The sequence below is a fragment of the Rhamphochromis sp. 'chilingali' genome (assembly GCF_963969265.1).
Source record: "Rhamphochromis sp. 'chilingali' genome assembly, chromosome: 2".
Classification (NCBI taxonomy): Eukaryota; Metazoa; Chordata; class Actinopteri; order Cichliformes; family Cichlidae; genus Rhamphochromis; species Rhamphochromis sp. 'chilingali'.
This window is the reverse complement of record NC_137930.1, coordinates 46,853,499-46,875,668: the sequence shown is the minus strand read 5'-3', so window position 1 is coordinate 46,875,668 and position 22,170 is coordinate 46,853,499. Positions and strand designations below refer to the sequence as shown.

The window sequence follows — 22,170 nt, the reverse complement described above, 5'->3', positions numbered from 1 at the left end:
TCTTTTTAGCCACATTTTTTTAAATCTAGTGTGTTTTAGGCGTCTCCCATACTCCGTTGATGCATTTTGCACCATTTCAACACCTTCGTGCACAAAATCTGCCATAGAATCCTCATACAGCAGTATATTTTTCTGCTTTTTTTCATAAATCACTTAATCAACTTGAGCCCTTTTCAAAATGATTAAACATTAATTTATTTTCAAAAATGTAAACTTAATGACAGTTTCAGATATTTGAATTATTAAGCATTTATTGAAAAAACTTTGTCAATAAACTTACTAACTACTATAAACATACTAACTCGCATAACTTGTATATAACGGGTGGGTGTTTATGTTAATGTTTACTTGATCTTTATCTATCGCGGCGTCTTTGATCTTTCCGCCTGAATAAATTGTCCTTAATGGTCGCGTCTCGGTCAGCGTGTAAAGGCACGCGTTCGCGCCAGATTGTTGCTTTGCTATTCATGACGTAACGTCTCCCGAAACCGCACTGGAACGCCCATCTTTCAAAATTTAGGGACGAGATGTGATTGGCTGCGCATGGCATGTGACCAACGGTCGCGGGAAGTCCTTTCCCACGCGCGTGATAGGAAGGAGTTGGTAGTTGACTCATTCAAACTTTTTGTAAACATTGGAATGGTTTAATTGTGGAAAGACGTGTTTCTCTGTCAGTCAGCCGTCAAGAAGGTAGTGACGGACACTCACACCCGTCGGGTGGGGGCTTTATTTTTCGGAATTAATTCAATATCAGCTCAACTTCGGACGTTGTTCTCGGGGCCATTTTTAGCGTTGGATGGGCGTGTGAGATTCAGCAAACACATTAACTTTGTAGGCGAAGCTTCTGAAGGTAAAAGTCGTTCTTTTCAGGCTTTTGGATCAGTACCTTTAATTTGAGGCAACTAGAAGTGTTGTATCTCATTAAAAAAAAACGTCATTTCAGCAGTGCTGTGGATCCGCCGCGTGCTTTTCAGTTTTTGGGTTTTTTGTTTTTTTTACGGCGTCAACGAAGCCGGGTTTTAAATCCTGAAAATGTCGAGCTACAGCCGCCATCGGCACGGATCTCCTTCTCCCAAAAGTCTGCCAATCCGTCAGAAATTACAGTTCACATGCAGCGACGGAGAGGACGACATCATCGAGGACATCAATAACAGCACAGGGGGAGAGTCTGGCTTCACGGAGATGGATTCCCCGATGCCAGTGCGACGGATCATCGCCGATAAATGCCTGGACGGGAGCAGCAGCCCCCTGAATCAGTCCGGTGGGGACGAAGACGTGGAGCTATGGGACGAGGAGGAGAGTTTTGGATCCCCAACTCACCTGCAGTCACCCAGCAGTGTTATATTTGCCAACTGTTCGCCATCCCCTCGGAAAAACTCTCGGCTGTTTAGAGGGTCTCCCTGTCGTCCCGGATCTCCGGACGACGGGGGATCCAGCTCCCCGATCCCGGACTGTCCAGATACACCCCCGCACAAAACCTTCAAGAAACTGCGGCTTTTTGACACACCGCACACACCAAAGGTAAATGTAATTTAATTTTTGAGACATTATTCATAATCAGACTCTTGCAAAACCGAACATTTGAGTGCACTTTCTTGTCTTGTCTCTGTAGTTTAGCTTACTGCTTCGATCGTTTCTCTGTCTTTTCGGGCCTAAAAGTGGAAAGAGATCAGGCCTTTTAGCAAACACACTGATTCAAATTTTTTGAACTTCTGGAGAGTCCGTTAATCACCCACTGACCCACTTAATGTATAACTGTACTTATTGCATAACGTTATAGTCATCCACACAGTTGTATGTCTGGGCATGTCTATCAACGAGTGAGCATTTAATTTAAAGTACCTTTACATTATAAATACCAGTTATTGTTCTTAGCTTATTTTATGCGCATATTGGTTGAAACAGATGGTTTTTTGGTGTTTTTAGTCCTTCTGCTCTGTTATTCTCTCATCTCTAATACTGACTTTTGCAGAGTTTATTGTCCAGAGCTAGAAGCTCAGGCCCGGGGTCCTCCAGCAGGAGAGTTTCCTTATTCAAGAAAGTGGACGTTTCAGGAAAGTCACTTATTGACAGTGGCAAGAGACAGCAGACCCCCCTGGTCAACTTTAACCCCTTCACCCCTGACTCCCTCCTCATTCAGTCTGCCACACAGCAGAGAATCAACAGAAAGCGAGCACACTGGAATGAGTAAGCTCATAACTTTATATTTTGCATCTTTAGATCAGTCCTCAAAAAGCGCGTGTTACACGTCATTGTACTTGAAATGTGGCTGTTGGAGTCGATAAACTGCTGTCAATGATTTTGTTCCAGATTTCCCAGCCATAACAGTTAGTCTTTAATTACCTTAATGTTAATACAGCTATGCAACAATCGTTAAACACACAATGTAGTAGCCGATTTTGTAGACCTGTATTAAACTTTACCTGTTTCCTTCAGCACTTTCAGAATATCTAAACATTTGGCAGTATAAGACCCGAGGTTTACCACTGAACTCTGCCATGTGCTCTTGAAGTCCTCAGTGCTGCCCCCTGCTGTACAGAATGCTAACCCACATTATTCTTTATCTTTACACTTGTAGCTCCTGTGGAGAAGACATGGAGGCGAGTGACGGTGAAGGAGAGGAGGAAGTGGTGCCACCATCTAAGGTATTTAGATGTTCTTGTCATTTCTAGTCAGATTCAGTGCCTCTATTTTATTGTTGGGGTGTGTTGCTGGCACTGCAAACCAGAAAAGTTTTCTTTATTCTGTCTGGGTGTGAATAGTGTTTTCTAGGAGTCTGAGAGATTTGAGGTTTTATAAATGACTAAATTGTCATATATTGAAGCCTTCAGTCACCAGATGTCAAACTCTATAAATATGTGCGGTGTATTTTGGGCTTGTTAAATACATCTTTCCATCACGATCAGTAAGAGCACCAAATGAGAGAATATTTTTCGAGAAATGGTTTTCCATCTGTAGGTAAAGGTCTAGAATTCTGTTTTGGTTATGTTGTTTTTTTTAATGGAAGCCACATATAAACATAAGTAAAATGAATTTCTCTTATAGGGGAAATTATGTGAAGAAAAGTTTGCTGCTATTTAAATTTTATTTGGTTCCTTTTAAATTTGTAGCTACAGATGTAAAATTTGTGAAACATACCACGAAAGTTAAAAACAAAACACGAACCACACAGGTTAACTTTTTTTTTTTTAAATTAACAAATCTACAACAAAGGAAAATTTGGTAATTGTTGAAGTTATAAATGTTGTGGAACGAGATTTAAATGGAAATTCCAAAACGAGTATGTTGCACAATGCTCGTTGTTATTCTAAACACAACATAGAAACGGCTCATTCACATGTGTATTTCATATGTAAATTGCCTCAAAACTATTAGCTGGGTAAACCTGTTGGTTTCGGTGGTAACTGGACTGGAAAAGCGAGCTTCGTGCTGGTTGATGGTTGGATTTCAGTGATTGTATCAGATTTTCTTTTGTTAAAACTCCTCTCCCGCCCTCAGAGGATCACAATGATGGAAAGCAACATGACGTCCCGGTATGCTTCAGAGTTCCTCGAGTTGGAGAAAATCGGCTGCGGGGAGTTCGGTGCTGTGTTCAAGTGCGTGAAAAGGCTTGACGGCTGCATGTATGCCATCAAGAGGTCAAAGAAACCTCTGGCGGGATCAGTAGACGAGTAAGTAGATTGGTTTGTTTAAACTACGCAAACGAAGATCATATTTATTTGTGGTGAATATTGGATACAAATTGGATGAGTGGAAAGATGGCTGGATTATTCAAACTTACCTGTACTACTGTGTTTGTAATAAGACACATGTGTATATACCCAAAGAGACCCATGTTTCCTCTTTCATGTTTTTAAAGGAGCTCACTAAAAGTTCTTTTACTGGAAAGTTTTGACCTCCACTCATGTGAACTACAAAAGCAGCTCCAGTCACGTCCTAATTAAAACGGTCTGTTCTCCTTCACAGGCAAAATGCCTTACGGGAGGTGTATGCTCATGCCGTGCTGGGCCAACATCCCCATGTGGTACGCTACTACTCAGCCTGGGCTGAAGATGACCACATGCTCATCCAGAATGAGTACTGCAACGGCGGCACGCTGTCTGACGTCATCGCAGAGAACTACAGACGGCTCTGCTACCTGTCGGTGCTTGAGCTGAAAAATCTGCTTGTGCAGGTCACACAGGGACTAAAGTACATCCACTCAACCTCTCTGGTGCACATGGATATCAAACCAAGTGAGTAATTGATCTTGATGTTAAAATATTGGGAGTTGCAATATTTGATGTATTTTTTTTTTTAAAGCATAAAAGAATGGCCGTCGAACTTATTGAGAAGTTGGATTATTGGGCTTTCCTGCTTGAAAAAATGTTTCGGGGATCTCGGCAAGTTCAAGACAGCCAGAAAAATCATGCACATTGGTTAAAACGAACAGTCATTACAGACTTGATGACTTGTTTGTTACTCAAAAGTAATATACATTTTGTTCTTATTAAATAACAGGAAATAACTGTTATCTGTCATCACTTTCTTTAGGTTTTTTGTCTTTGCTATATGCCATGAATGGGCAAAATTAAGACAGGCTCTCTTCTGACAGGGCTGTGTTTCCTGGTTCAGTTCAGTTGTTCAAAGTCTGTCCCTTAGCTTTACCCTAGACCAGGGGTGTCAAACATGAGGCCTGGGGGCCAGAATCAGCCCAGGAAAAACAATCTGGCTCACTGCATGGCTTTGAAAAATGTGAAGGAGGACATAATTTTTAGACTTTTAACTGTATTTTCTTAAGTTTTACAGCTTTTCCTATATTCTTGATACATCTAAGTAATTAGGACTAGAAATCTACCTTAGAAATTAGATTTTTTTTTCTTTCTTTAAAGGAACTCACAACAACAGTCTGAGCAATGAGATGTCAAAACCTTTTCTACAGTTTTTACACAAATATTTATTACTATTTAAGCTATTTGTATAGTAATGGCTACTATTTAATTGACTAGTGCAGCTTTTCTTTATCATGTTGAAAAACCTTTATGATGTATAGTTGAAATTGCACTACTTTTCTTATATTACAATGTCACATAGGTTTACACTGACAGCAGGGGAGTTTCAGAGGCCACGCCTTGAGGCGACCATTGTTGTGATTTAGCGCTATGTAAATTGGATTGAACTGAAGTGGCCCAGCCCACTTGAAGTGAAAGTGGGTTGTATGTAGCCCACAGCGTTAAATCTGTTTGCCCCTTTTAAGAAATGTGTACCCCTGCTTTATGTGGCCCATTCATGCTGATCTGCATAGCTGCCCCCCAATATGCCCATTTTAAAACAGGAAAAATCCACACTAAGGTGTTTGAGGTTGCGATTGGCCTTCATTCTTATATTTTATAGAAAAGGAGATGAGACATTTAACATTAAAGTTTCCTAGTCCGAAACTAATGGAAGCTTTCTTTGTTTAGGCAACATCTTTATTTCACGGAAATCCATAGTGAGCTGTGATGAATGTGACGAGGATGAAGGACTGACTCCTACTGCCATCTACAAAATCGGTACGCTCACTCCAAAGTTCTATAATATCTAGTTTGTCATTTTATTAAATGTCAGATAGCTCATTCTCACATTCACCTGCGTTCCCTCTCCAGGTGATCTTGGTCATGTGACAAGAGTGAACAATCCACAGGTTGAAGAGGGCGACAGCAGATACCTGGCTAATGAAGTTTTACAAGAGGTTTGTTTTCCTGCTTAAAAAAACAAACCAAAAAGAAAAAATGCTTGTACTTATTCTGCTGCACGTCCAACATAATTTTTGTTTTCTTTTTAGGATTACAGTAACCTGACAAAAGCAGACATCTTTGCTTTGGCCCTGACTGTTGTCAGCGCGTCAGGGGCCGAACCTCTACCCACCAATGGAGAGAAATGGCACGAGATCAGACGGGGAAAACTCCCTGCCATTCCTCAAGTGCTTTCTCCAGAGTTTCTCAGTCTTCTTAAGGTAACTGCACAACACTTGTCTTTCCTTTTAGATCCTTTTAGAGTTTATAAGAATGGGTGTTATTATGTCGTAGCTTTTGTGCTTATCTGAGCCAAGCTGCATGTTCCCAATTACTTTAATGTATAAAGATAAACTTTTATTTTTCTATGAGACAGTGCAGGCCAGTTCAAGTTTTTCAAGCGGCCCTTCTCAAGCACTTTCATTGGGTGCTTGAAAAGTTTAAAATTTCAGCTTTCATTCTGATAGGACAGGAGAGAGCAGACAGGTCAGTAGGGAGTGAGTGAGAGGGAATTTCACATGAGATGGGCCGAGGTGGATTCAAACCCTGGCCTCTGGCATGAGTCATGCCAGATAAGCTATATTAGCCTTCCTGTGGAAAAGTGTCTTGAATGTTGTTATTTATTTTATTAACCAAACAATTGATCTAATAATTGAATTGTAGTTAATGTATTTCTTTTTCTTTTTTTTTGTAAATCTGAGCACTGTCAACCTCAGCTTAGTTTTCTGGTGAATTTATTTATAGGTTTTTGTTTTGTTTTGTTTTTTCCCCAGCTTATGATCCACCCTGATCCAACAAGGCGCCCATCAACCTCTGACCTCATCAAACACCCGGTACTTCTTACCACTGCCAGAATGAGTGCTGATCAGCTCCGAGTAGAGCTCAACGCAGAGAAGTTTAAGAACGCCCTGCTTCAAAAGTACGTACTGCACAGAAGCTTACCAGGTGTTTATTGTCTTCACTCATCAGTGGTTTGACAGTCTGAAAATTCCTAGTTTGTTTGGACAAGTTGTGTGATGGCAGCAAATAAGCCAGTTATGGAGTACCTATCCTGCACCAGTGTTAAAGGAGGGGGCTGGGAATCATTGCTCTGTCACTTTGAAAAATAAAAGTAGCAAACACATTATAAGAAATATGTATTCAGCAATTTGTTTGTATTCCTTAGTTAAAATAATAAACAGTGAGCATAGTGAGCTTGAGGGAGAAACCCAAGGATTGTGCTCAGTTATCTTAGCTCATTTGGTTACAGTTTTCAGCTAAGTCTAGGACTGTTCTTAGTGTGGTCTACCATCTCCTACGTGTCTCATTTATTCCCTCTTTCTTTTAATGTTCTTCAGAGAGCTGAAGAAAGCCCAGCAGGCTAGAGCGGCAGCCGAGGAGAAAGTTTTATCCACGGACAGGATCTTAACCCGCTCCACAGTCCAGAACTCCAGAACCACCAGGCTTATTGGGAAAAAAATGAGCCGATCGGTCAGCCTCACAATATACTGAGACTTTATTCCATCCCGATAAGAAGTGAAACACGAAGGCTTATGGACCTTTTAACCAGAACTGATCACTTAAAAAAGAAAAAAAAACAACTTTTTGTTTTGGAGGACAACCCTGTCAGTCGAGGAGTTGGGCTCCTCTGTCCAATCAAAGCTGTAGAGTGTTGATGCACCAGACTTGAACTCATCTCACTAGACTCTTTGCCAATATAGTTCAGTCCTTTCACCAGTGGACTTCTTTTTTTCTCTTTGAAAGGAAGGTAGCTGCTTTACCTTTTACACTTTGTCATTCTTTAGGTTTGCATAGATGTCAGACAATTCTCTCCATTCCTGTCCTTGCACTTCTCTCGACTAAGTCGAAGTGCATTTCAGCAGATCAAAACTGCAGTGAAGCTTCCCCCCCCATGTGTGAATGTACTCAATGTAGCCGTGCGCACCTTACTGCCTGTCGCATGCCTGATGCTGGCTACTAGAGGATCTGAGAACTTACAGTTTCTGTGTTTGTAATGGAGCACTTTGGAGGTAACATGTGGCGCTTACCACATTGTTTCAAAAGAGAAAAAAAAAGAAAGAAAGAAAAGAAAATGAAAACCTGCTGCTATCCATGTTTTTGTGTGTCAGGGTTTGGTCTGTTTCAGGTTGGATCGTTAACTGTCACTGGCTCTTATTTTCAAGTAGCAGGAGCTCCTGTTTCCATCCTGTTTTGTATCTGGTCGGATGGAAATAGATCATGCTAAAAAAAAATAAATAAAAAAATTATCCAATGTCTGTGAAGTACCGCAACCAGTGAACCAACTTGTTATCTATGAGGTTAGAATTGATCCATGCTTTTAATCTTGCCTATTGATCAGTGCTGCCAACCCTGCCTGTAGCATTACTACAATCATCGTCCCGTTCTTACGATTCTCATGTGTTCTGTTGGTTCGTTCTTTCTTCTGTCTGTTTTTCATAACGCTTGTCTTCGATTACTGTTTAGGCGAGCATTCCTCAACCTTTTGTTCTTGTAACCCCATAACAGTAACTTTTCTGTTGTCTGTTCTGTTGTTGTACCATGTACATATGTTCTTTTTAATAAATTCTCACCATCTACACTTCACCTTCTGTTCAGTGGCATTTTTATGAGAGAAAAACTCTCAGAAAGATTGAAAATGAATCTTTAAGTACAAATGATTATTTGTGTTTAACAAAAAATAGAAACAACATCCAGCATAATGATATACAACAAAGTATATCAGCATTAGTATTTCTCACACCAAAGAATAGTCCTAAACAGAAGCCCCAGGTACACCACCAACCCGTTCATGTGTCTAACCGTTTTTCCCCACTCGGTGACACACCCGCCGGGGGTCAAACTCTGGTAATTGGTGATTCTGTTCTCAGACATGTGAAGCTAGAGACACCGGCAACCATAGTCAATTGTCTTCCAGGGGCCAGAGCAGGCGACATTGAAGGAAATTTAAAACTGCTAGCTAAGGGTAAACGTAAATTCAGTAAGATCATAATTCACGTCGGCAGTAATGACACCCGGTTACGCCAATCGGAGGTCACTAAAATCAATATTGAATCGGTGTGCAACTTTGCCAAAACAATGTCAGACTCTGTAGTTTTCTCTGGTCCCCTCCCCAATCAGACCAGGAGTGACATGTTTAGCCACATGTTCTCCTTAAATTGCTGGCTGTCTGAGTGGTGTCCCAGAAACGATGTGGGCTTCATAGATAATTGGCAAACCTTCTGGAGGAAACCTGGTCTTGTTAGGAGAGACGGCATCCATCCCACTTTGGATGGAGCAGCTCTCATTTCTAGAAATATGGACAAACTTATTAAACCCCCCAAAATATGACTATCCAGAGTTGGGACCAGGAAGCAGAGTTGCAGTCTTACACGCCTCTCTGCAGCTTCTCTCCTTCTGCTACCCCCCCAAAAACCCATCTCCATAGAGACTGTGTCAGCTTCCAAAAAGACAAAAAACAAACTAAAAACCAGCAACAAACAACTTAAACATAAACAATTACAAAGAAAGAACAATAAAGTATCCACATCTGAACCAAAGAGTAAAACAGTGAAATGTGGATTATTAAATATTAGGTCTCTCTCCTCCAAGTCTCTGTTAGTACATGACTTAATAATTGATCAACAAATTAATTTACTCTGCCTTACAGAAACCTGGTTGCAGCAGGATGATTATGTTAGTTTAAATGAATCAACACCCCCGAGTCATTCTAACTACCAGAAATCTCGAAGCACAGGCCGAGGGGGCGGTGTGGCAGCAATTTTTCACACCAGCCTATTAATTAACGAAAGACCAAGACAGACTTTTAATTCATTTGAAAGCCTGATGCTTAGCCTCGTCCACCCCAGCTGTGAAACTCAGAAACCAGTCTTACTTGTTATCATCTATCGTCCACCTGGGCCTTACACAGAGTTTCTTGTCTGATTTCTCAGACTTTATATCTAATTTAGTTCTGAGCTCAGATAAAATAATTATTGTGGGTGATTTTAACATCCATGTAGATGCTAAAAATGACAGCCTCAACATGGCATTTAATCTGTTATTAGACTCAATTGGTTTCTCTCAGAATATAAAAGAACCCACCCACCACTTTAATCACACTCTAGATCTTGTTTTAACATATGGCATAGAAACTGAACATTTAACAGTGTTTCCTGAAAACCCTCTCCTGTCTGATCATTTCCTGATAACATTTACATTTACAATAATTGATTACACAGCGGTGGAGAGTAGACTTTATCAAAGTAGATGTCTTTCTGAAAACGCTGTAACTAAGTTTAAGAATATAATCCACCCACTGTTATCATCTTCAATGCCCTGTACCAACACAGAGCAGAGCAGCTATCTGAACGCTACCCCAACAGAGGTCGATTATCTTGTTAATAATTTCACCTCCTCACTACATACGACTCTGGATACTGTAGCTCCTGTGAAAACTAAGGTCTCTAATCAGAAGTACCTGACTCCGTGGTATAATTCTCAAACACGTACCCTAAAGCAGATGACTCGTAATCTGGAGAGGAAATGGCGTGTCACAAACTTAGAGGATCATCATTTAGCCTGGAGAAATAGTTTGCTGCTTTATAAGAAAGCCCTCCGCAAAGCCAGAACATCTTACTATTCATCACTGATTGAAGAAAATAAGAACAACCCCAGGTTTCTCTTCAGCACTGTAGCCAGGCTGACAAAAAGTCAGAGCTCTTTTGAGCCAACAATCCCTTTAACGTTAACTAGTAATGACTTCATGAACTTCTTCACAAATAAAATCTTTATCATTAGAGAAAAAATTACCAATAATCATCCCACAGATGTAATATTATCTACAGCTACTCTTAGTACCATTGATGTTAAGTTAGACTCTTTTTCTCTAATTGATCTTTCTGAGTTAACTTCAATAATTACTTCCTCCAAACCATCAACGTGTCTTTTAGACCCCATTCCTACAAAACTGCTCAAAGAAGTCCTGCCATTAATTAATTCTTCGATCTTAAATATGATCAACCTATCTCTAATAATCGGCTATGTACCACAGGCCTTCAAGCTAGCTGTAGTTAAACCTTTACTCAAAAAGCCATCTCTAGACCCAGCAGTCTTAGCTAATTATAGGCCAATCTCCAACCTTCCTTTCATATCAAAAATCCTTGAAAGAGTAGTTGTCAAACAGCTAACAGATCATCTGCAGAGGAATGGTTTATTTGAAGAGTTTCAGTCAGGTTTCAGAGTTCATCACAGCACAGAAACAGCTTTAGTGAAGGTTACAAATGGCTTCTTATGGCCTCTGACAGTGGACTCATCTCTGTGCTTGTCCTGCTAGACCTTAGTGCAGCATTCGATACTGTCGACCATAATATCCTATTAGAGCGATTAGAACATGCTGTAGGTATTACAGGTACTGCACTGCAGTGGTTTGTATCATATCTATCTAATAGACTCCAGTTTGTGCATGTAAATGGAGAGTCCTCTTCACACACTGAGGTTAATTATGGAGTTCCACAGGGTTCAGTGCTAGGACCAATTCTGTTTACATTATACATGCTTCCCTTAGGCAGTATCATTAGAAGACATAGCATACATTTTCACTGCTATGCAGATGACACCCAGCTCTATCTGTCCATGAAGCCAGATAACACACACCAATTAGTTAAACTGCAGGAATGTCTTAAAGACATAAAGACCTGGATGGCCGCTAACTTTCTGCTTCTTAATTCAGATAAAACTGAGGTTATTGTACTCGGCCCTGAAAAGCCTAGATATATGGTATCTAACCAGATTCTTACTCTGGATGGCATTACCTTGGCCTTCAGTAACGCTGTGAGGAACCTTGGAGTCATTTTTGACCAGGACATGTCCTTAAATGCACATATTAAACAAATATGTAAGACTGCGTTCTTCCATTTGCGCAACATCTCTAAAATTAGAAATATCCTGTCTCAGAGTGACGCTGAAAAACTAGTTCATGCATTTATTACTTCCAGGCTGGACTACTGTAATTCATTATTATCAGGATGTCCAAAATACTCACTGAAAAGCCTTCAGTTTATCCAAAATGCTGCAGCAAGAGTGCTGACAGGGACTAGAAAGAGAGAGCATATTTCTCCTGTTTTGGCTTCCCTTCATTGGCTTCCTGTTAAATCCAGAATTGAATTCAAAATCCTGCTCCTCACATACAAGGTCTTAAATAATCAGGCCCCATCTTATCTTAATGACCTTGTAGTACCATATCACCCTATTAGAGCACTTCGCTCTCGCTCTGCAGGCCTACTTGTTGTTCCTAGAGTATTTAAAAGTAGAATGGGAGGGAGAGCCTTCAGTTTTCAGGCCCCTCTTCTGTGGAACCAGCTTCCAGTTTGGATTCGGGAGACAGACACTATCTCTACCTTCAAGATTAGGCTTAAAACTTTCCTTTTTGCTGAAGCATATAGTTAGGGCTGGACCAGGTGACCCTGAATCCTCCCTTAGTTATGCTGCAATAGACATAGGCTGCCGGGGGATTCCCATGATTCATTGAGTTTTTCCTTTCCAGTCACCTTTCTCACTCACTATGTATTAACAGACCTCTCTGCATTGAATCATATCTGTTATTAACCTCTGTCTCTCTTCCACAGCATGTCTTTTATCCTGTCTTCCTTCTCTCACCCCAACCGGTCGCAGCAGATGGCCCCGCCCCTCCCTGAGCCTGGTTCTGCCGGAGGTTTCTTCCTGTTAAAAGGGAGTTTTTCCTTCCCACTGTTGCCAAAGTGCTTGCTCATAGGGGGTCATATGATTGTTGGGTTTTTCTCTGTATCTATGAAGCGCCTTGAGGCGACTTATGTTGTGATTTGGCGCTATATAAATAAAATTGAATTGAATTGAATTGAATTCAAAGATGTTAGGGCAATAGAATGTGGCACTTCTAAATCACACGATAAGTATTACAGGTCAGGCCATCTAGAATTAGTCACAAATTTGGTACTAATTTATTTTCCAGGAGTTTTAATCATAACTGCTTCATTTTTAAACCCAAGTAAAAATTCACTGTGTAAAAACAAAATTCATTATATAAATTTTTTTTTGCATAAAATAACATAAACTGACTTGGTTCTATCTGAGATTTCCACAGACGTTCAGATGAGGATATTAAATCTTTAGTGAAAACTTCACTACAGTTTAATCCAAAAATTGAGACCGTCACTTCACTTTGTAAAATATTTTCAGAATATTCAAATACTTTTAGCCATCTAGATTTTAACACAAACATATTCTCAGTTACATTTTAGCGCCTTAATCAAGCAACATTTTTAAATCCAGAAATTTTATATTTTAATCTTTAATTTCCCACTTTTAAGTTGTCAGAAAACCGCTGAAAAATAAAGAGATAAAAGGCTTACATGACACCACAGATAAATGAATGTCATTAAATATTAGAGAAAGGCATGTGTACACGATCTCTGCACTGATGTCAATCAATCAACAGGTGAACTTAACAACTCACCTTTGTATGCATCTACAAAACATGCAAGTTTTTATCAAAATGAATGCCTAAAATATTATTATTTATTATTTATTTACATATAATTGGCATACTAGTAACAATAATAATATTTTGTGATTTTTAAAAGTTTAGTAATTTTGAGCTGGCAGTTTAGGTTTTCCATATATTTATATGTTAACGACTTTCTCTGTTTTTTAGCAAGGTAGAATAGAATAGAATAATCCTTTAATTGTCCCACAAGGGGAAATTTGGTTGTAACAGCAGCCAAAAAGACACGTATACAAACAAACAGGACACAGAACAGAAACATAGGTAGTTTCAAACACCTATTATGTGTCATTTTTTACGTAAAAAATAAATAATGTTTTTTTTACCCACAAAGTCCTCACATACCCTCCGCACAGAGCGTCAGTGACACACACTCGTGCCTGATGTGTGTGCGCTCCTCTCGCTGAGCGGTGCTGCAGTTCTTCATCACGATGCCAAGCACGCAGCAGTTGACGGCGGGTCACGTGACCTTTCCCCGTCGTGTCCAACAGCAGAAGAGAGACAGTTCACACAGCAAGAGAGTAAGAGTGACACACACGCAGCCGGAGAGGAGAGAAGTAAGAGGGGAAAAGTACAGGAGAAGAAGACGAGGTATATTCCACCGATATGGCCTTGCGGGATGAACTTTTAAAGTCCATTTGGCATGCCTTCACAGCTCTGGATGTGGACAAAAGCGGGAAAGTCTCTAAATCTCAGCTGAAGGTAAGCTGCTTTCCTTGATGGTTTTGAGTTTCGTTTGGCCGCTGGAGGTTTTAACCTTTAGGATCTTTGGCTTTTTTCAAAATAGTGAACCCGTTCCTTCCTATTCTGATTTGCGTGAAAAAAAAAACAAACGCACACACTTCTGTTAGGCAGCATCAGCTGAGACGCACCTGTTGACAGTTTGCACATCGATTAAAGGAGAATCCCACACTAAAAACCACCACAGAACAAGTAGAGCCAACAGATGTTTGAAAAGGAGGCTTTAACGCAGATGAAAGTAAAGTTATTCAAAAGATCTGCATACACCTCTCATCACTGGAAGAATCCACTTGAAAACACAGCCAAGTAGAAGATATTTTTATATGAGTACAAATTTCCTGGAGATACCTCCATGTATGTAAACAACACGCACTCACACTCCTGTGCCAGCCAAACATTGTTCAGGAACGGATGGAAAAAACAAAAACACTTTTCACTTCAGGAGCATCAAACCAAAGTGAAAATGGTCGCTGCTACTCTGGGGTAAGTGCAAAGAGAAAGGGCATGGGACGGCATAGGCCCCTCCTGGGTTCCCACCCTCTATTGCCAATGTACCGGCCATCCATCTTGTTCTCCTTATCAGGGTCGGGTTCTAACACAGTTCTCATAGGGTGAGGGGCAGGGTACACCCTGGACAGTGCCAGTCTGTCACAGGGCTGACACAGACAGACACCTATTCAATCCTGCAGTCAATGTGGAATCGCCAGTGAACCCAACATGCATGTCTTTGGACTGTGGAAGGGTGAGGAACCCGGGGTACATGGAGAGAACCCAGGCAAATGCAGGGAGAACATGCAGACTCCACACAGAAAGCCTCCAGCCGGTGGATTCAAACCCAGAATCATCTTGCTGTGAGGTGCCAACCACTACACTACTTTAGGTTCAAGGTTCAAGGTTCTTTATTTGTCACATGCATAGTTATACAAGTATAACACACAGTGAAATGTAGCCTGACACGCTCCTCGACATGTGCAAAAATTTGATTCAGTGATTCAGAGATTATAGTCTTTGGTTATCTAACAATGCCAAACACCATTGGATGAGAGCATGAATAGGAACAATGGCTGAATGTAGCTCAAGTACTTGTTGTCGTTTAAGTATTTCTATTTAATAAGTGGAGCTGAAGGTTATACAGTGGGTTTTAACATGGCAAAACCAAGGGGGTAAACTTTTCATTAGTCATCACCATTCACTACAACTGGTAGTTTATCTTTGCTGGAATAGAAAATATTGTTTGACAGAGCTCAGTTGACTGACTAATACTCCGAACAATAAAATTGCGCAGTGAAGATCTAAGAAGGAGAACAGTAGATTTACACAAGCTGGGAAGATCTTTTTGGAGCCATTTCTAAACAACTGCAGATTCCAAGATCATCCCTTCAAACAACTCCACGCAAGTACAAGTTATTCTGCCTACAGTGAAGTGACTTTTACATCTTCATTGACTAAGAGGGTGCTGACCAAGACTACTTCAAATTTGACACATTCAAGTGCCACTGAAATTTGCAGCTGTCCACACGGACAAGCCAAATGCCTCCTGGAGAACGGTTTTATATGAGACATGACGAATACTGAGGTGTCTGGTCACAATCACGAGAAGTATGTTTGGAGGAGTAAAGGTGACTCTGTCAAAACTAAGAACACGGACATGAATGTCAAGCAAGGGCTGTTGTGCTGCCAGTGATACTGGTACATTGCACAAAGTGGATGAAATGATGACGGAGGGCTACCTTCATATTCTTCAACTTCACCTCAAATCAACAGTAGATGGTTGAAACTTGGAGACAGTTGGATGTTCCAACAGGACAGTGATCCCAAACGCACATCAGAACTACCTACATATGCTTGGCGACTGTCTGAAATAGTTACTCAAAACAAAACCGTCTTTAAATTCTTGTACAGCTATTGCATCGATGATAATGCATAATAACTGCATTGTCATTGGTACCAGGGCACAGGGCTGCATACGTGCACACCGTGTCTTCAACATTAGTTGTCTATAGTATACTTACTTTAAATATTCTGATCTGGTCCCCCTCTTTTTTATTATTATCCTGGGAATGTCCCTGTTGCTACTTGCACAATAGTTAGACTAGTTTCTACACAACTGTGGCCTAAAAAAGGAGAAAAAAAATGCAATGCAGCTTTAAGACGCTCCACGTCTGTTGAAAATGGTGAAACCGCTTCCTTTGTGGTTCTCTTGGTTGTGCCACACTTGTTCTCCAATTACTGCTGTCATGTCCACATGTGCAACCCCACACGGCTGCGAGTCGTCAAAAGGAATTCTGGGCAGGGGCCTTTGTATGACAGGGAACAGTATTTACATTTTGTTTTATTTTGTAAATGTCGACTGTAACCTACGACTTTAACCCTACGCTGTGACCTTTCATGTAACCTCAAGTGCATTTCTCAAGAAATGTAACTGCAGGGAGCAAAGGTAGAAACGGCCAAGACCTGGCTTAAATGGAATGTAACTCATAACTATTAGCTGAAATTGACTTAAACATATCAATCGATCGTTATAATAACTAGTAAGTATTGTTTTCACCTCTGATTTCAGGTGCTGTCCCACAACTTATGTACAGTCATGAACATTCCCCATGACCCGGTGGCTCTGGAGGAGCACTTCAAAGATGATGACGAGGGTCCTGTCTCCAACCAGGGATACATGCCTTACCTGAACAAGTTCATTCTGGATAAGGTCAGTCAGCTGTGTAAGCACATTCAGTCACACTTTGTCAGCCTAGGATAGTAAAGTGGTGTTTATTATATCTAGGGCGCTGTCTTTTTCAGTGTCAACACACTGACAAACAATAAGTGCCATTGTTATAGAGGAAATAATAATGGCAAATTATCAGTCTGCGCTACAACTCTTCATGACTTTGCTTTGAAAATGATACATTAGCTGAAGGCTGTTCAGAGGCTTGACCAGCCATAACAAGTACTTTGTGGGCGTTTTATCTATTTTCTACTAAGGCAGGAGATTGGAGTCATGTTATAGTTGCTGATTGTTTGTCCCTGAGAGCAACAGTCCCGAGTCTTCGTCAGGGCTGCAAAAGCTGCCTGTATGGGCCACTCATAAATAGTGGTGTGATGCTCCTCTCAATCACAATTCTAGACAAATAAAATCAGAATTATCTTCAAAGTAGCCAATTCTTTTTGAAATGCATGTTCTTTTCTCTCAAGCAGTTATTTCAGTTTCTTGTTTTCTTGCATCATCCTAACTTATTTTAACAGCTGACCTGATATTGTTCTGTAAATTTTCTCCAATCCATAATTTCTTGGGTAAAATATTAAACGCCACCAACTGTGAAACATCATCGGGTGTCTGAGAGAGTGCTGTATGTGTAGAGTTAAAGCACTGAATGACTGGTTGAGAAGACCAGAAAAACTATATAAATCGGGTCCATTTTTAGCATCCGGGCCTTCACATAGCAAACTAGTGTCAAACCTCAGTGCTTCTTCCTTCATGCTTAACAGTTGACATGTGCAGTGTTTGCAGAACCATTCTCAATCAGTATTTGCCTCGTACTCAACAGAATGGGCACAGATTCAGATTTCTGCAAGTCTTTGCTGTAGTTTAACGTCTTTGTGTAATCTTTATAAGATATCCTCTGCTATGGGATGTAGCAGCTTTTGATTTCGTAGACATTTTGTCTTACGGTAGATGTTTGAACATGGGGCATTTAGACATGAAACTGAGAAAGTTGTGATCAAGATATGATTCATACCGACTGGTCTTTCTTGATATGAGGAGACTTTTTCATTAAGTAGACTTTGTGCATCTCTGAATACTTTTAAAACCTGATCACAGGTAGCTTTTGGAGTCTTGATCTTAATGCTACTGAGGTGCTGTGGCATGGGCTGACATTTTGTACAAACATGCCAATATAATTGCATTAAAAACCACGTTTTGGGAGTAATGTTCCCAAATTCTCATCATTGTGGTGTATGTGTCATAAGCAGCTACTTATCTTATAGAGGGTGTTGAAGCTAAATGTGGTTTTTTTAGTTACTAAACCAAGAGCTGGCATACTTTTCCCAGCCTGCATTGTGACTGATTACACTGTGTTAGATAAAGACTTAAAGCTATTTATCTGTCACTTGATCTAAGATTGGAACCCACTATGACCAAAGGGTTCACAAACTTTCTCTTGCAGAACCCTTGTTTTTTTTGTTTTTTTGTTTTTGATCATGTTTAAAGGTTATTTATTAGTCATATTTAATCGTGCACTACAAAGGTCCATTGATGGACACAGTGTATTAGTAGCTACATTGTGCTGGTGTCACCCTCTGTGTCCATCCATCATTGTATTGCTCCGAGACGGCAGCACAAAACCATTTATTGAACATCAGACCTTTGTGATGATGTAATAACGGGGTCACGGGATGAATGGAGCGTTTGTGATTGCATAGCTGGACATCATGACAAGAGAAAATGCTTATTTAGTCATGTCATGAGCAGCAGTGAGCTCTAGTGGAATTCCTTCTGAATGTTTGGAATTCTTGTATAACATCCGTGCTAAGTGGCTATTGCCATGATTTAAAAAGGTTCTTAAACTCTGTCTTAATGAAGGGTTTAAGACTTCTTATTCTTGAATTTTGCTGATTTTATTTTATTTTTTTATATTTTCCAGTAGTTTAGTATGGCATTTGATTATTGTTGGTTTGTTTGCTTGTTTGTTTTACAACTTCCATTTCAGTCATTTTAAAGATGTAAGAAAAAAATAGATACTTGTAAAAATATGAGTTCTGATTGGCTACCTGATAGACTGTGCTCACTGCTAACTTCATGTCTCAATAATCTGTGACACTTTATTAAATTGATCTGTTAATTAACTGATCAATGAATATAAAATACTTTTTCTACCCGTATACATTTCTCCACTGGCGTATAGAAAAATCTTTTGTTTTGCCCTTAAAATGACTTGACTATTTCCAGCAGACCAGTTGGTTCAGCTGGAGCTTCAATATATAGAAAGCTTGGATTAACACTAGTTTAGAGAGGCTGTTTGTATTTGTTTATCCTCTTCGTTGTCTCTGTGGCAGTGCACATTTCTGACTGTTTTATGTCTGAAGTGATTTGTGATAAAGCTGCTTAAATAATTTCTTTCTGGACAAGCAGACATACTTGACATACGTGTTGTGTAGTTAAGACGTGCTCGTGATTGGTGCTGAAAATTTCTAACCACATTTTCTTTAAAGAAACTAAATGCTGGATTTAGTTTGAGGAAGACACACACACACACACACACACACACACACACACACACACACACACACACACACACACACACACACACACACGTGTATTTTTCACACACAACCATCCCACCCATGCATTGGCTTGGGGTGGTGTTCAAAGCATTCAACTTCACTCACTCCTGAGGAAACTCCACCCTGTCACACAAGGAAAGTGTGTGTGTGTGTGTGTGTGTGTGTGTGTGTGTGTGTGTGTGTGTGTGTGTGTGTGTGTGTGTGTGTGTGTGTGTGTCAGAAACCCGAAACCCAGGAGAGCAAGTATCTTATTTTACAAGTGAACACAGTTGCTAGTCAGGAAAAACTTTAAACTGCGTGTGTGTTTGTGCCTTTGTACAGCAGACAGGAAGTGCAGATGGAGGCAGTCTGTACATTATCCTCACCAACTCACCCGTATAGTGCAGCAGAAAATAAAAGGCAGACCTCTAACATTTTCTTTTATAAGAGCACAGAGACGTGTGTTGGTGTGATGAGATTGTTGAACTCTGTACCATGACCCTGAAACACTTACCACTGCTGATGTAGCAGAAAAGTGATGATGATGTTGAAGCTCAGGGCCGCACACTTTGTTGTGTGATAGCATGTTGCACTACATAGAAACGTGTGTGTGTGTGTGCTTGTGTTACAAACAGAGATTACTTAAGTTCATTGTTCCAAGTCAAGAATTTTGACACACACAGTCACTGAAAGTGTTGACCGCTGTGGTGACTCCTCTTGTTGCAATAGTTCTCTGCTGTTAGGAAAGATGGAGGACAAAATCCTGAGTCCTCACTTCATGTAAAAATGTGTTGAAGCTAATTGAGGTTTCACCAGTCTGAGACTGATTGGGTGGGTTTGTAAGGCACAGTGTTTCCTCGCTGAGCTGCAGCAGATTGGCAGTAAGACTTTTGTGCTAACATGCCTTAAAGCGATTATCTTAATTTGAAATCCATTCTTCTGAAACATCACATTTAATAGGGGAAAACAGAAATTTAAAATGCATTCATGCACAGAACATGGACTGTTCTGTTAAGGGTTAACAGCTTAATGGGCTGGTTTTTCTGTTTAGGAACTTTACAAATAAAATAAGAATTCCTTGAATTTTGCCCAAGTTGAGGGGCCTATATCTATTTTTTTTTCTTTTCATCAGAAATGCTCAAATGTTTATTTATTTAACAGAGTTGTGTATGTAAATAATGTCAGATCTGGAGTAATCTGTGTTCTTGCTGCAGAGCGTGTCTTATAGTTCAGTTTTGGTGAACTTTGTCATTCGAATTCACACTAACCACAAAAGACATGGAGAGGAAGATTTGGCTACAGTAACTGGAGGATGCTTTCATAGTTGTATCGCAATATTCACCTTTAGTTATCTGCTAATGAGAGCCTCAGCAGTCTGTGTTTAGATTTATGTATATTTATTACGCTTTTTTTAAAGAAATGAGGATGTTGATGCCAGATGTTGGTGATGAACCATCCTAACAGCACCTGTTTTGTGCTGTGGACCATTAAAAAAGCACTTTGTTACTACTTCCCCCTTTTCAAATGCTTTCATATCACATCATACTGTGTTGAACATTCAGCTGCTCCTGTCACTGGTGTGATTCTCATTCCACTGAAGTCTGTGATTTTTAAAAAGCAGACAGTCCGGTTGAACTGGTAACAAGATTTTCTTTTTGTCTTCCAGTTTATTCTAGTCTGACTCCACTTGTTACATTTCTGTGTTGTGTTGTTTCGGTGTGAGATAAGGTTGAAGTTTAGATCCTGAATCCTAATGAACATGTGGCAGTGGAGAGGAGGGGGCGATTTGCTGACAAGGATCTCACTGTTGAAGGGAAAAGACCGAGAGGGATCTTGAAGGGGAGGAGGAGAAAAGACAGCGAGAACCAGCGAGCTAAGAACAAAACGAAAACAAGACGAGCGTGACGCAAAGAGAAGCTCTTTCGTAACAAATCCTGCTTTCACGACTTCCCCTTTACCCTATCCTCGCATGTTGTGTTGCTGCAGAGTGATTAAGCATTCAGAACCACAAACATGATGCGAACACATTCAGCTACCTGAACACATCATCATGAGAGACACGTCCTTATTTATAACAACAGCAGAATATGTTGTTTTTGAGTCAGACTTACTGCCAGAACCAGTGACGAATGGCAAAATATTCATGATGGGAGGAGCCTCTTTACACCGGCATGTAACTTTTTTTTTTTAATTTTACTCCACCCAAAATCTATTTTTAGCCTCACAAACAATCTTTACCTGTTACAGTCTTTAATAGTTGCCAGTAATTTCACCTTCACAAAAGACTTGCAGCTGTTTTCAGCTTCAGTAATCTCCAGAAAGCTCCCAACAGCAACAAATATTCAATACACATTTGTACCATCTGAGAATCAGCATGACTGATAAGTTACTGGTAGGCAAACCCACATTTAATCTGCATAGCTAAAGTAAATGAGGATATCTATTTTGCTTATTTATTATTGAATACACACTTAATTTATCGCTGCTAAGGTACATGAAATACATTTTTATTATCTCTCATTTTTTTTTATTTTTGCATTTTCTTCTGTCTTGGCTTGAAAAGGCTCTGAATGATGTCATAGAGATTGACTATCTCTGATGGGAGAGGTGACGATGCCGAGGCCAATTAAAGAGAAGTTTGGCTGTCGTGTTTCTGTAAACACAGTAGCTGGAGAAGTTTGAACAAATTCTGATAAATCTTTGTAGGTGTGTGGAGTCATGTTTGCGATGACTTTATAAAGATTTAAAATATGTCACATTTGACCTCTGATCTTTCCATCAAGGTCAATAGATTGAGCTGAAGGCCAAAGTGATAAATACAGAGACTAGGGGGTGAGTTGAATTTGCTGAAGTTTGTGCTGTCTGAGTGCTTCTTGTTTTAAAATAATAATTTAGTACAGCGGT

The 22,170-nt window shown here is 40.1% G+C and overlaps 2 protein-coding genes across 2 annotated transcripts in view; both read left to right on the top strand.

The window, feature by feature from the left end:
* Nucleotides 1-547: 547 nt before the first annotated feature.
* Nucleotides 548-8,336, top strand: wee1 (WEE1 G2 checkpoint kinase). Its single transcript, XM_080868299.1, has 10 exons — nucleotides 548-1,521; nucleotides 1,973-2,187; nucleotides 2,579-2,645; nucleotides 3,499-3,671; nucleotides 3,967-4,235; nucleotides 5,442-5,531; nucleotides 5,625-5,710; nucleotides 5,804-5,974; nucleotides 6,527-6,672; nucleotides 7,091-8,336. Exons 1-10 carry the CDS (start codon nucleotides 1,033-1,035, stop codon nucleotides 7,242-7,244), a joined length of 1,860 nt encoding a protein of 619 aa, XP_080724425.1. The 5' UTR covers nucleotides 548-1,032; the 3' UTR covers nucleotides 7,245-8,336.
* A 5,420-nt stretch (nucleotides 8,337-13,756) lies between these two features.
* Nucleotides 13,757-22,170, top strand: part of swap70b (switching B cell complex subunit SWAP70b) — a 36,127-nt gene continuing 27,713 nt past the window's right edge. The window contains exons 1-2 of the mRNA XM_080863529.1: nucleotides 13,757-13,971; nucleotides 16,571-16,711. Coding sequence (XP_080719655.1) covers nucleotides 13,876-13,971; nucleotides 16,571-16,711 — 237 coding nt within the window. The 5' untranslated portion in view covers nucleotides 13,757-13,875. The remainder of the gene's footprint in view (nucleotides 13,972-16,570; nucleotides 16,712-22,170) is intronic.